This window comes from Seriola aureovittata, chromosome 16 (assembly GCF_021018895.1).
Source record: "Seriola aureovittata isolate HTS-2021-v1 ecotype China chromosome 16, ASM2101889v1, whole genome shotgun sequence".
Taxonomy (NCBI): Eukaryota; Metazoa; Chordata; class Actinopteri; order Carangiformes; family Carangidae; genus Seriola; species Seriola aureovittata.
The window spans coordinates 23,051,179-23,065,463 of record NC_079379.1 but is presented as its reverse complement, the minus strand read 5'-3'; the positions used below and the strand labels follow the sequence as shown (position 1 = coordinate 23,065,463).

Below are 14,285 nucleotides of genomic sequence, written 5' to 3'. Positions count from 1 at the left end.
GATCTAAAGTGCGAGGTGATTCTCTGTGGCTCGTTGCTGTGTAGGTGTTTTTCCAACATGATGCTGGTGTGTTCTCTCGGTGTTGTACAGCCGGCGGTCTCTGGGGAGGGGACATGCACCGGCTTGTCTTTGCACCATTTATGCAATACCAGCACTTCTCTGGAGGGCAGATAGAAACTGATTGGCTTTTAGTATTTCATATCCTTTGTCCCAGCATGCCACAGCTGCTCTTGTTTACAGCCCATCCCCTTACTGTCTGCGGCAGTGACACATTCCACTACCATTTGTTAGGTGAAGTTTCACACTGTCACGCTGTTAACATCCACAGTCTCCAGGTGTTTTTCCTTAGCTCACTTCGTTTGTTCCAGTTTATTATAGACTGTTAAGACTTTTTTCCCCCCTTTGTTTCCAATGTGCTCGATATTGTCAGTTATGCTTTCTCACAGGAGAAGGTTTTAAGGCTACGTTGAACACATCAGAGATTTTAGTCTGACTGATACAGGATTTTTTGAGGCTGTTACTGCCAATGATATTTTGGAAATTAAGAAATCAGATGATATATATTGACAGATAGTAATGTCTATTAACATAAATACACACATGATCTTGATATGAATAAGATTTATTTAAAAAATGGCCAAGACATTTACTGTATAGGACATTTTATAGTGTAAAATCGACTTGTCGGTGCTCTCTGGTGGAGAAACTGTGTAAAAGTGACACTTTTTTTCAGTCGAACCTAGTTTGACATTTCTGTACTACAGTCTCTTGTTACTCATCAGCAGGCTTATACACCAGTACTAATATATCTGCAATAGTCTGATAATATGCTGAATAAGCTGGAAAAAGTTAAAGTGGGGTTTCCCTGTGATGAATCCCCTGACAAAGACTAGTTTTATCATCTTGAACAAGCAGAAATGCAAGAACCATCATAATGAAACTGTGGTACTTTGTGTAATTAGGAGTTTGTTTTTTATCTTGTGCTTAGTCATTTCTCCACAGAAGTTGTTAATCATCTCAGGATGGATGTATACTCTGCTCCTGGACAGTGTAAAGCCAAGACAAACATTATCCGAAACCCTCCCTCCCTCCCTTCTTGTATTCTCCCCCAGCTTGGAATGTAAACCCAGCCCCATCCCTGACATCTCCACTCATTTTTGCCAGCTTGCTCATTGAACAGGGGCTCTAAGGCCAGGCAGCCTTGTTACTGGACCAGCTGGAGACGCCAGAGCGAGCTCGGCCTCTACCTCTCTCTGCCCGTGTACCTGCAGCACAGGGCTGGAGGGACCCGCTCAGGTACCCAGCTGGGCGCCGGACATCAGTCCATCCTAGTAAAAGCCTGCAGACGGGTGGTATAGATCCACCAGCTTCAAAGCATCTGGAGTACCTCACCTCCATTTTTTTTAACACCAGTACCTCATCGCATGTGTATCGCAGCCGTTGGAGATGTTTTCAGCTCGACTAACTTACTCTTAACACTGCCAGGAAAACATTGCATGGAAACTGGATGGATATCTAGTGTGCTGGAGTGCATTGAATGCGTTTGTTGATACCAGGGAATGTTCATTAAAGACTGTTGATGTATGTATGTGTGTGTGTGTGTGTGTGTGTGTGTGTCACCATCACTGACTCGGCAAAGAGCTCAGCTGTAACAAGACCATCTGTTTTCCTCCCCGACTAAAACTATTATTGCTTTTATGCTTATTTTTGTTGATGAAACTAACGTCACCCGTCTACAGAGTGAATGTGCGTCTTCCCATTCTCACTGCAGGTTATGTTTGCGAGCTTCTCTCCATATGACCAGTACTGATTATTATTGTTGGCTGGTTTATTCACAGCGGAGCTTTCGCAGTCCGGCAGCGGCGTCATCGTAGTCCCGGCGCCCGCTAAGCGTTCTCCACCGACCCCGCCGAAGAGGATGACCCCCGTCACCAAGCGCTTCTCCGTGGATCCTTCCCCTCCCAGTCAGATCCCAGACTCCGCTCCCACTGATCCAGCTGCTGCCCCTGCACCGGCGCACCCTGCTGTCCTGAAAGGAGATAACAGCGAGGACAGAACGAACGCAGCAGCCCCTCAGACCTCCACCGACCCTCTGCCGGCACCGCCGTCCCACATACCTCCGTCTCCTCCCAGGGTTCAGTCGCTCCAGCCGCCCAGCAACACCTCCTCCGGTCCTGCGTCCGCCGTGCAAGCGGATCCCCCGAGCCCGACCACCGAGCCTCCCAGCCAGCCTCCAGCCATCCCCCTGCACATCCTCATCCAGAGAGCCCTCGCCAGCCCCGGCCCGGCTCAGCCCAACCCGGACGGCTCCCAGAGAGCCCACTCACTACTGTTTGAGTCGCCTCCAGATTTCCTCACCGAGGTCGGGGCCAACTCACGGCATTCTCTCCCGATCACCATCGAACCTCTCAGGCTGTAAGTGTTCCATATATTTTACATTACATGCTTATTCAACAAAACATCATTGCTTTGAAAGTTGAGAATTAAAGGGAGCAGTAATTTAAATTTGGTTAACTTCCTGTAGCCTTACTGAGAGTTAACACTGGGCTCACCACTTGTAATCACCTAGTAACATGACATATCTTTGGGTTAGAGTTTTTGCAGGAAGTGAGATTGAACATAAGTCTAGAGATTAACCAGCAGCCGTTTTGATTAGTTTCACCGGTTGCATCCTCTTAAATGTGAACGTTTGCTGATAGAAAACTGAAGATTATTTTTTTGTTGATCTGAAAAAAACAAGACATTTGAAGATGTTTCCCTCGTGTTCTGGAAAATAGGACATTTTTCAGCATTTCCTGAGCTTTTATCGGCCATAAAAGAATCAGTTAATCAAGAAATTCAATTACAGATTCATCCATAATAAAAAATATTGTTTTATTATTGCCTGACAGCCAAGCACTTTGGGCTTGTCTAAGTTATCCACTGTGGTTCATATTAGTTCTAATACTTATTTAGCCTACACTCACTGATAAACAGAGGTGGACAAAATAATAGGAACACCTGCAATACAGTTTGATATCACCACAAACTTTATCCTCCCAAATAAACAATCATTAGTTGAGAGTTACTGTTGAGTTTTGTTGATCTTTTTTCAGACTGGTTTCTGTGTTGATGACCAGTGTCTCAGTTTAATCAGAATTTAAAAGCAGGAAATGATGCGACATCCAGCTTTTCACAGCAGACAAGCGGACGACTGATTTAATGATTCGAGAAGGTTCATCCGTTTTTACATGTACACACAGCTGAGTGTCATCAGTGATAATTCAGCCAAGAGGTGAAATATGAAGAGAGCAGAGCCCTCGGGTACTTCATATTTCACATCAGAGAATATTAAATGTAGTGATATTAGAGGAAACGCATTGTGCTCTTTCAGATAAGTTAAACTTTAACCACGAGAGAGCCAGGCGAGAGACGCAGCACAATCCTTCCAGCAGTATACGACTCACTGAGGTCGAGTACTAGAAGCATAAAGCTGGACTCTGAATCCATAGTAAGCTGAAGATCATTCACCCACTCCAGTTGGTGCAGTTTCAGTGGAGTGTCTGGCCCTGAAAGCAGATTGAAAAGGTTCAAGAGGATTACTGTTCGATATGTGGGCCTAAAGCTGCTGAGACTCGGCTCTCTCTGGTACCGTTCAGAAAGATGGAAGGTCAGAGACTGCTCCATTATTTATAAGATGCCCTGGATCAAGGTGTGATTTCTTAAGTAAAGGTTTCACCACAGCAGTTTTAAAGCTGAAGGGGACGGTGCGAGTTGTAAGTGATAAATGAGCAATATATAGGAGCGTAGGTCCCAGAGATCTATGGAAAAATTGATCTGTTGAAGTGTCGAGGAGGAAGGTCATAGGTTTAGAAGCCAGCGCCAGCTTAGAGATATGGGATTTAACATAATGCTCAGCTGATTCTGCAGAAGCTGCAGATGAGGAACACATTTTCCGTCTAAGCTCATCTATTTTACTGCAGAACCAGAAGAAATCATGAGCCATACAGAGCCAAAAAGAAAACTAGGATTGTGTTTATTGTTAACTGGTGACGCTTCAACCACCAGGAGACTAGACTAGCTGGTAAAGTTTTCAGTGTCCTCAAGGTTGGTCCAGCTTTTTTTTACAAACTACCAAGCACTAAAAGTCATGAAACTCTGGTCTCTGCTGCCTCAACTTTTATCCGTCTCAATACTGACTGGCTGGAGTACCAACTTGCTCCAAGGCTACGAGCAGCAGGGCAGCACAATGCAGTCCAGTCAGACTCTGTAGAACTGTATGTTGTTAATCTCTTCAGTAAACACTTCAGCTTTATTTCCCCAGAAGCCAAAGGGGATGAAAAATTGCCTAAAGGTACTTGGCTGAGCACCAGGTTAGAGCATCAGGGCAGAGATTGTTTTACAAGAAACGTGTTACATTTTGTTGAAACAACAGAATCTGACCGCTGCTGTGTTTGTGTTCAGGCCAGAAGACGATGACTTTGACATGGAGGAGGAGATGAGGAAGCTCCAGCCTCAGAGGCTTCCTCGTCAGCCTGAGCTGGAGCCCCGCAGCCGCAGGGGTTTGGTCGGAGACCCCAGAGTCAGCGTCATCCCCGAGGGCGGAGGCCCCGGGGACAGCGAGGAGGAGTCCGACTCTGACGGCCCCATCCTGTACAGAGACGACGACGACGATGAGGACGATGAGGAAGGCCCTCCGAGTAAGTTTTGATTTTCTTGTACTGCAACGTTAGTGTTACCATCATCACAACCATCATCATCATCATCATCATCATATTATCGCTTCTTCAAGATACTCAGAAATACATCATATATAATATATATTTCAAGACCTTTTCCATAGTTAGATAATGAATAAAGTCTTTTAATATACCGTATCTCTTACTCTGGTTATACTTCACACGTTATGTAAGAAAAATGTCTTCAGAGTGCAAAACGTTGGAAGGCAACTATTTTTAATAATTGGCTTTTTTGCTTGACAGTAATTAACCGAAAACATCCTCATTCCAGAGGAATCTCTTCTTTTCTTTGTCACCATGAAAGTAAATTTGGTGTTAAACTTTGGGGTTGTGGACTAATGAGATTGAGGTTTGGGCTCTGGGAATTTGTGATGCATATTTTTTTTTTTTCATATAATAATTGTTAGTTGCAGCCTTCATTTCTGAAAAGCATCTTAAGGCTAAGATGATCATAAAATCCACTTTACAAACCTTCTGAAACCTAAAAGGTGTTAAAGGTTTGTAACTGAAGACACTGTCACGAAGGATGATAGATTAGATTAGATTAGATATTATCTCCAGCCCTCTGCTAGGAGGTTAAGAGCATGTCAAGAAGCTCCACTATTCCTTTTATCACGGACACTGATGTTCTTTGTGAAGTGCCATTTGATTTCAAATGAAGGATGTGAATGTTTGAATTACAGAAGAAGAAAATAAAACTAGTGCTCACACTTTGAACATGAGAATTTTAAAAACCTATAATGAGCCTGTAACATATTGAGCAATATTATACAATAAATTAAACCACCCCTAAACAGAATGTTTAAAATGAGCTTTACCACGTCAGCTACAGTGTTTAATTGCTGTTTACATGTACTGTACATGCATTAATATTAATGAGAATCTAATAGTGTATAAATATGTATATATATATTCTGCTGATAATGATGCTGTACTTTTACATAAGTGAGGTTTTGAATGCAGTAACTGTGGTTTGACTTGTTTTTACTTCAGTAAAAAGATCTGAATTCGTCACCACTGGTGTGAGTCTAATAGAGAAATGATGACTGATATTCACAGCAGATATGTGTGAAACCCGTAAGAGCGGTCACTGCTAGATTTTAGGTTTATTATGAGCTGCAGAGCAACATCTGCCTCGAGCGGCAGCTACATCAATAAAGTTTACTTCCTTAAACTGAGGGCAGCCTGCTGAAATCTGAGCACTGGTTACTGAACAATAAAACGCTTTGTTTTCAGAAGACGTTGTAAACAACTCACAGGAGTATGTATTTGTAATATCTTACCGATTTATTAAATATGCCCAGTTACTTCAAACCGTATTGAGCATCATCTTCAGCACCACGGACAGCTAAAGCTAACAGCTGCTCTGGGAACAGCATTCACAGAAGCTCTAACAGAAAACTTCTCGGCTTGAAGTTTTTCGTAACACTTCAAAGATCACACAGGATCTGCTTTAACATCATATAAAGAGTAAAACGATATACATGAGTACTCTAATAGCAACGCACTGGTGCCCTGTATGAACAAGTATATGTGTGTGTGTTTGTGTAACAGGTGGGCTGGCGAGCCGCGTGAAGAGGAAGGACACGTTGGCGCTGAAGCTGGAGAGACAGGAGCGGGAGGAGCGGGACGCTCAGGAGAACCAGGACAGCATGAGTTGGCACAACAGGGAGCAGTGGGTGGCGCTGAGGAACAAGATCGGCACCACGCTGACACGGTAAAGGACTCTCAACACCATCAGCTGACTGATGCACACGATCATGATTTATAGCGCCCCGTTGTAAAATTGGATGCGGCGAGTCAGTGTCATCCGTCTGTTTGACGGATCACGTCCGTGATTTATAGCGTGCGCAACACTCATACCTTCAGTTTGTCAGCCGAACCTTCTCCTGATGTGATCCATGATCCCTGATCTATACCAGCCGTTAAAATGCTTAATGAGCAGTGTTGTCCATCTTCAGGCGGCTGAGTCAGAGACCGACGGCGGAGGAGCTGGAGCAGAGGAACATTCTTCAAGGTGAGTGAGACTCTCCCTCCATTCTTCACTCAGGTGTTTATGCGCTTTCCATTCCTCAACAGCACAAAGTCAAACTTATTATCTTCCTCATCTTTGCTGAACTCAGGACTCTGCAGCCGTCACTCGTCCACTGGCTAATGTTTGTTTTTCTTGTGTGTGTGTGTGTGTGTGTGATATGTCTATAGTAGGAAGATGTAGGTACCTCATGTATTTCATGGAGTTCATGTGATATAATGAAAAATAATGTGAGAAACTGAAACAAATATTCTTTGAAGCTGTTTCACAGTGTGTAAAGATTTTTTTGACCTGACAGTTTAAATTATGGTCAACAAATACACATTGTAATCTTATTTTAATGACTCTCGCGTGCCAACATTTATTATTCTTTTTATTTATCATGCCTTTGATGTGTCCCATCGTTTCATCACTGCGTTTTGTTATGAGGCGCATGAATCAAATACAAAGAGGAAAGAAGCATCGGACCAGATTTAGCTGCAGCTCATTTCCATCCCTGCGCAGTTAGACCCAAACGCTAATGCAACTAATGCGGTTAGTCTCCTTTGATATTAGTGCTATAAACTAAACTATTGATTACTCCCTGACATTGATGACGATAATTGAGATAAAGTCATGAGTCACTGGCGCAACGTGTGCTGTACGAACCGCAGCAGGACGGAAGGACGCGGCCCAATCAGACTCGGTCAACTTGCAAATTATTTGGTAACCGTGGTAACGGGCCTCCACGCGAGCGCATGGATCTTTCCTTGATCAGACAGTCAAAAGCTGTTAAAGCTGCAGCGTGGTATGAAGTCCGTTACAGAGTGTGTGACAGGGAGATTATACAGTGATGATACGTCCCGTGATGTTTCTGTATGACACTCTTTTTCTACGCGTCTCCAGTTGTTTGTCGTTATTTATAACACGAGGTTTAATAACACCAACAGCGCTGCTTGGTTACGTTTATTTAATGTTATTTAGTTTTGATAGAAAACTTATTTACTCCTCTTGGTTCATTTGTACTGGATCACAGATTCCAAAGGATTTCTGTGACACATACACTCAGATTCCAGTTTATTAGGTACATCTAGATAAAAGCAATGCAGTAATGCAACAGGCAATAAATCTCCACCATGAGGATTATCATATTGTATTATACAGCATTAGTTTTATGTAGGTGTACCTAACAAATTGGCATGTGAGTGTAGATTGAATTTCTGAAGCGTTAGTTGAAGCCATTTTCTCTTTCATGCACAGCCGTTGAAGGAAACAGATTAACATTATATGACACCAGGTGGAACGTTACGTTGCCACAACAACAGCACAACAGGTGCATAAATCACTTGTTCCACCTGTATTTCCTAATATATCAGCTTAGATTAGGGATATAAAGTAAACAAAGTGTTATAGTTAGAAACCAGTGTGAAAATCGATTCGACAATATTGTAACTGAAAGGCAATAATATCCACAGAACACGTTGAGCAATTTGGATCCCAGAACCAGGTCTGAACATAATACCTCTGGGAGTCTGTCAACACGTTTTGATCCAGGATTCATACCTCCACACTGTGTCTCGCCTGTCCTCAAATGACTGGGCCGAGACGACGCTTCGCACCCGCGCTACAACAATGCAGCGCCTTGTACACAGCGAGGCAGTGATTACAGATTCCTGTTGCTGCAGCGCGCCGACAGCAGCTCAGATGAAATCTAACTGACTGGCTTCAGTGTTTTCCCCCTCGCTCATGGAATGTGTTTTCCTCCCGCAGCCAAGAACGAAGCGGATCGGCGATTAGAGAGATGCGAGATCAAACGGAGGCTCACCAGAAAGGTCAGGATGCAACGCAGTAACTGTATCGTACATTTGACAGTATATCTGGGTTGTCATCGTCACTGTTATGAACACCTGGATTGAATACCCCTGTTCGCTCTGCCGTCAGCTGTCCCAGAGACCCACGGTGGCCGAGCTCCAGGCGAGGAAGATCCTGCGTTTCCACGAGTACGTCGAGTGCACCCACGCCCACGACTACGACCGGCGAGCAGATAAACCGTGGACCAAACTCACTCCTGCTGACAAGGTGAGACTCAACACATCCTCACCTACACACACACACACACACACACACACACACACACACACACACACACACACACACCTCTCTTTATACTAACAGTGCTCTTGCAACTTAGAGCCCTGTTGCGTTTTTTTTACTTGGGTCAACTCTGAGAGGATTTGCATTCCAAGCAGATTCATTATCGAGGAACAATCCCAGGAATTCAACAGAGATGCTGCTTAATGACCGAGTTGAGTTTTACCAAGTGAATCAACCCGGTCCAGTGAAAATATGTCGGAACAGGAATGATATGTATGTTAAAGATGGAAGTGACATGACTTCGATTTCGAGTCTCTCTGAGTTTGTGTAGGATACCAACAGGGGAAAAAAATAAATCTAAATATAGAGAGCTTTGATCACACGCTTCCTTTCTTCCTTTGTGCCTTGCCATAAACGGATAAAGCCGCCCCCCCCCCCCTTCCCCTCGCTGAAGAGCTGTGTCTTTCATATCTCCTCTCTCAGGCTGCCATCCGCAAGGAGCTCAACGAATTCAAGAGTTCAGAGATGGAGGTTCACGAAGAAAGCAGGATCTATACCCGGTCAGGCTCGTAAACCGCACCGCATCAATAATTCACCTCAACTGTTTCCTAAGTGTAGTCAGCAGACTCGTCAATATTTATAAAGTTGTCTTTTCTCATTCGAAGATTTGCTGTTTTTCCTTGTTGTTGTTGTTGTTGTTGTTGTTGTACCCTCTTGACCTTCCCCCCCCCCTCTCTCTCTCCTCCAGGTTCCATCGGCCTTAGTTGTTGGTTCTGACCAGTGAAGCGCTCGCACCGGGAGTATCCCCACTATAAACTGACCGTGTGGCCCACTTGGTTCATTTTTCTTTTCTTTTTTTCTTGTTGTGTGGCTGATTGCCTGATCACACGCGTCAGCTGAAGACACCTCACTGTCGCTAAACTCCACTAAACTGGAACCAAAGCGAAAGAAGCCGCAAATCAGTTCAACCACGGCTGGTTCTCACACATGCTCCGGTTCTTACACTGTGGAATTCAGGACAAAGACAAAGGGTGGGGGGGGGGTTTGTTTGGCACCGGGCGCCATCACTAAAGAGCGAGGAATCCCTCCTCCCTCCCACTGCTGGAGACTCAGACTGAGTTTGATTGAACAGAAAAGGGTAACTCTCGAAGGGGTTATCTCGCAGAGGAAACCACTCTCACCATGCCTTCACCTGCCTTCGTGACACGGCTTCTCGCTTCCTTGCAGAACAGGAAGTCTGTGCACATAGAGAGATAATTGTAGCACTGATGACGTTACCACTGAGTGAATCTGGAGTCTGTTTAAACACTGTTTTATATGTGCATGTTTGGTACTACACACGATGCACCAGCCTTACTCCTCACGTGATCTAACACACGTAATTTTAAAATGTAGACAAAATGTGAACGATGTTGGTGCGTTTATTTAAACCTCAGTCGTAGCTTCTTCTGAATCAACAGTCGAGCTCTGTGTGTAGAACCTCAGAGCGCCGATCCCAGACTAATACCCTAATATCTGTGCATTTTTACTGTATTTTCTCGATCATTTAAATGATTCTCATGGAGCACATATCATTAAATTATCTTCTAATAAGGCACCTTATGTTCCTTAATTGGGTGTATAGACAATTTAAAGGTTTTCGAGCCTCAAATTCTTTGTTTATAATTGAATTATTGAAGCCGGAAAATGTACATATTTTTATTTTCCTGGCTGTTTTACGGTACTTTATATACGCAAGTCAGTAGATGGCTGCAATTGTATAGATCAATATGTAGATTTGATTAACTTTATATTGTATATCTACAAGTAATGCTGACATGTTTTAATTGTAAAGTATTTCTCAAATGTTATTTCCAAGTAGAAATGGTACAAAATATCTATCTTTTTTTTTTCTTTTTTGATACAGAGATCTTTGACCTTTTTTTGCAACCACACTGTATAAATGAACAATCCACTCAGAAATTACAATAATCTGTGATATTCATTTCAACATGGTGTGATTATTCCAGTGTCTGACTCTTCATCATTTTAACACATCTGTCTCCCGGGGAACGAGATTGTCACGGTGATTATGAGTGAGTGACACATGAAGTATATATGGCCTCTTAAAACGACCACACGAGGGCAGTGTTGTACAAATTCACAAAACCAGTCGCCACCATCTCAGTGCTTTTAATCCAATAATGTGGTCTCAGACAAAGAAACTCCTGATTAAAAAATCATTTCTTCCCTCACAGAGTCCTGGACCTGTGTGGTTTACTGTCCTTAATTGAAGAGTCATTGGCTTCAGATAAGTGCGACTGACATTTCTTTGAACAAACACAGTGTTTGTCCCTTCAGCCTCCCCCCGTGACGCTAATTAGCAGCATATCGACATGGAGTCAGTCAACGGGGACGCAGCTGTCCTCCACTTATCCTTCAGATAGTAACTGAATGTCAAATGATTATTAAAGCCGCAGTGATGAGAGGGATTTTCATTTGGACAATAGTTTCAGTATCATCGCATCCTGCTGAAACAACGGCAAGTTCTGAGGCACAGAAAGTGTGTTAATTAATCAGTTTATAATGACCGTTAAGCAGTGAATGTGCTTTTAGTTCAGAGAAATATCAAAAGCCTGTAACACACACCAGCACTGAAAACAACACATCCTCTAATTTCATGATATTTTAACCCTTAAATTCGTGGGTTAGATTTGATCATTCATCATGCAACACCATCAGAGGGACGTTGGTTCGGCCATGAATGAAACGAAATTGTGCAGCAGGACGATGAACCAGGAGTCCTGCAGCAGATGGTCCGGCCTCCACAGAGTCCGGATCTCAACATCATGGAGTCAGTGTGGGACCACATGAGGAAACAGGAGACGCACAAGATGCTGATTTGAATAGTTTTTTTTTCTCTCTTCGTTCCCTCCTTTGTGTAAATTGATGAATATACACTGATAGACACGTGCTGTATATATCAGTTGTCACTTGTCATATCTATTATTGAATTTACCACGAAACACATAGCTACAGGAAACCCTGACTGAAAAGACTACATTTGAAAGAAACCTACTTAATTTGATTAATTTAGGCGACAGACGCCTCATTTTAACTTTCGTGGGAGGGATTTTAGAAACGGACCTTTCAGCAGGAATAGTACAAGCAAAAACAAAAACTTTTTAATGTTTAAAATTTGTAACTATGTGTCTCCACGTGCCCTGATTTAGAGCGAGCCGGACCAGGTCAACCTGTGGGTTTCATAAGGTGCATAGGGCCCTTCGTAGGCTGCTTTAAATGAATCCTATAATTACACAAACTGACTTCTCATCTCTAAATTGGTTAGCTAGTTATCATGCTGTCAAGCCGTTTGTGCGGTGGAACATATGTGGAACTAATTAGAGCTGCTGACATCCTGGCCGGTGGCCTAAACGTAGCCACAGAGGGGGAACAGCGGCGCTTGGATACTTCTTTAACTTGATTCTAACCATGCGAGCAGCATGGGATGGCAACATGAGTGGGTTGCTCCGACACTCTAATCCAGACTGAGACGTCAGTAATTCATCAAGTGGTTTTTAATATTAAAACTTGGTAAATATTCACGGTCCCCAGAGGATGAACTTTGGTGATCTTATAGGAAGTGTTGTAAATGAGTAGCATTGCTTTTGAGAGGAAAATGACTTGTATCCTTATTTTTAACATCATGAAGATAAGTCAACCTTAAAATATGGGACATTATATTCACGAAGTATCAAGCTAATGTGTCACAAAATAAAAGCAGAATCATTTTTACTTCTATCTGCACCAGTAAAGCGCGAAAAAAAAAAATCAGCTTTCTGTTCTCGGGCACCGACTCTGCATGAATGTCCGATTAGCAATAAATCCTGACTGTTGAAAGCAACTATGTTTACTAGTGAGATATTATATTCTTCTTCTTCCAGGAAAAAGAGAAAAAAAAATGAGCTGAACTCGACTTCATCTTGGATATGAGCATTTAATATTTATGACTGCATTGGAGCAATGAAAATTTTATGTTCAATTTGTCTTCCTGGAGACTAATCAATGCATTGAGTTTTTGTGGCGAGCAGCCAGAATTGGATAACAAACCAATTCATAATCTAATAACACTTCACCATCATCTTGTCATGATTATATCACTACGCAAGATTTGGGATTTTAAACGTGGGAGAATTATCTTTCGTGTGATATTCTTGTCCCAGTTTAAGGATTATAATGCTCCACCCTGACCACCTTCTGCTGCTGCTGCTGATGAAGCACAAATGAAGACTTCGCTTTAAAGACAGTAGCCTGGAGGAAAGCTGGTTTTGAAGCAGCATGAGATGGATTGTAGAAGAGGCTGGTGGGGTGGGGGGTGGGTGGGTGAGGGGGGGCATCACGGAATCATTAGAGAACCCCGGGGTCGTTGATGCGAGACTGTAATTACATTTTGTGAATATAACAAAGCCTGCTGCCACTCTCCCGCCGCCGCCGCTGCCGCGAGCCAGGGACGCCTTGCTTCCTGTGGTGATTGGGGCTTGTGATGCCTGTGGATGTGGAATGTGGGTGATGCGTGGCCTTGGATCAAGAGAATGTGTTGTGCTAGATGACGAGGCGCTTTGAGGTGGAGGCAGATGGAGTAAGACAGGGAGTGGAGCAAACTTCAAACATCAATTTAAAACAGGATGGGGGTTTCCCATGCAGGCTGTGTGTCCTGCCTGGAATGCAATCTGCAGAACGGATTTCAATGGCACCGTCAAAAACTTCCTCTCTGATTAACTGCACTGATTTTACTTCAATTAACCAGGTTTCAAAGCCCAAATGACCCGAACTGTGATCTGTGGTGTCTGACAGCGTTGTCCTTTATTTCCAGTGGAGAGTTCAGTGATAGCAGATGTTATTGTTATCTGTTTTTGAAAGGCCAAATGAATTAACTTCCCAGAAATCAGGAAACACAATATGAGTGCACCGACTTAAGTGTCCCATTCTGGAGTGATGGAAGGTGAAAAGATAATGTGCCGCCATTGCTGGTGAGTCTCTGGACTTAATGTATAGATACAGAACATCCTGAACTGTTTCTGATTTGTACATTACCACACAGCGCCCACTCACCACTCACGCTACTGGAGTGAGGAGCTAATATAAGGCTTTTAAAGCTCATCATACATAACTCACTCCTACAGTGTTGCTAAGGACACCTCTGGCAGATGGTTACTCTGAGCGGGAGCTGTATGTACTACACATGCTGTATATGTACAGTGTCAACTAAATTGATGTTTTCTAAATATTCAATTCAGAGTAGTATATAATGTACTAGAGTGTATAGCACTTGATGCTTAAATTTGCATATTGCATATTTATATTTCCTGAATAATTTACACTAATTTTCATATGGTAAAAAAAAACAGAAGAGACCATTATGCTAGTAACTCTGCGAGGGCTTAGCACTTTTACTTTACTTTAATAAATCTAAGTAATGATAT

At 43.0% G+C, this 14,285-nt stretch overlaps 1 protein-coding gene across 6 annotated transcripts in view; it reads left to right on the top strand.

The window, feature by feature from the left end:
- phactr4a (phosphatase and actin regulator 4a) overlaps positions 1 to 10,813 on the top strand; it is a 32,198-nt gene extending 21,385 nt beyond the window's left edge. For 5 of the 6 annotated variants that reach the window (XM_056399439.1, XM_056399437.1, XM_056399438.1 and 2 more), the window contains 9 exons: positions 1,165 to 1,296; positions 1,839 to 2,415; positions 4,444 to 4,679; positions 6,273 to 6,435; positions 6,680 to 6,735; positions 8,500 to 8,561; positions 8,671 to 8,808; positions 9,307 to 9,383; positions 9,572 to 10,813. In XM_056399439.1, the coding sequence (XP_056255414.1) occupies positions 1,165 to 1,296; positions 1,839 to 2,415; positions 4,444 to 4,679; positions 6,273 to 6,435; positions 6,680 to 6,735; positions 8,500 to 8,561; positions 8,671 to 8,808; positions 9,307 to 9,383; positions 9,572 to 9,587 (1,457 nt within the window). In that variant the 3' untranslated portion in view covers positions 9,588 to 10,813. The remainder of the gene's footprint in view (positions 1 to 1,164; positions 1,297 to 1,838; positions 2,416 to 4,443; positions 4,680 to 6,272; positions 6,436 to 6,679; positions 6,736 to 8,499; positions 8,562 to 8,670; positions 8,809 to 9,306; positions 9,384 to 9,571) is intronic. The other variant, XM_056399440.1, reaches the window with a different exon arrangement.
- The last annotated feature ends 3,472 nt before the right edge of the window (positions 10,814 to 14,285 follow it).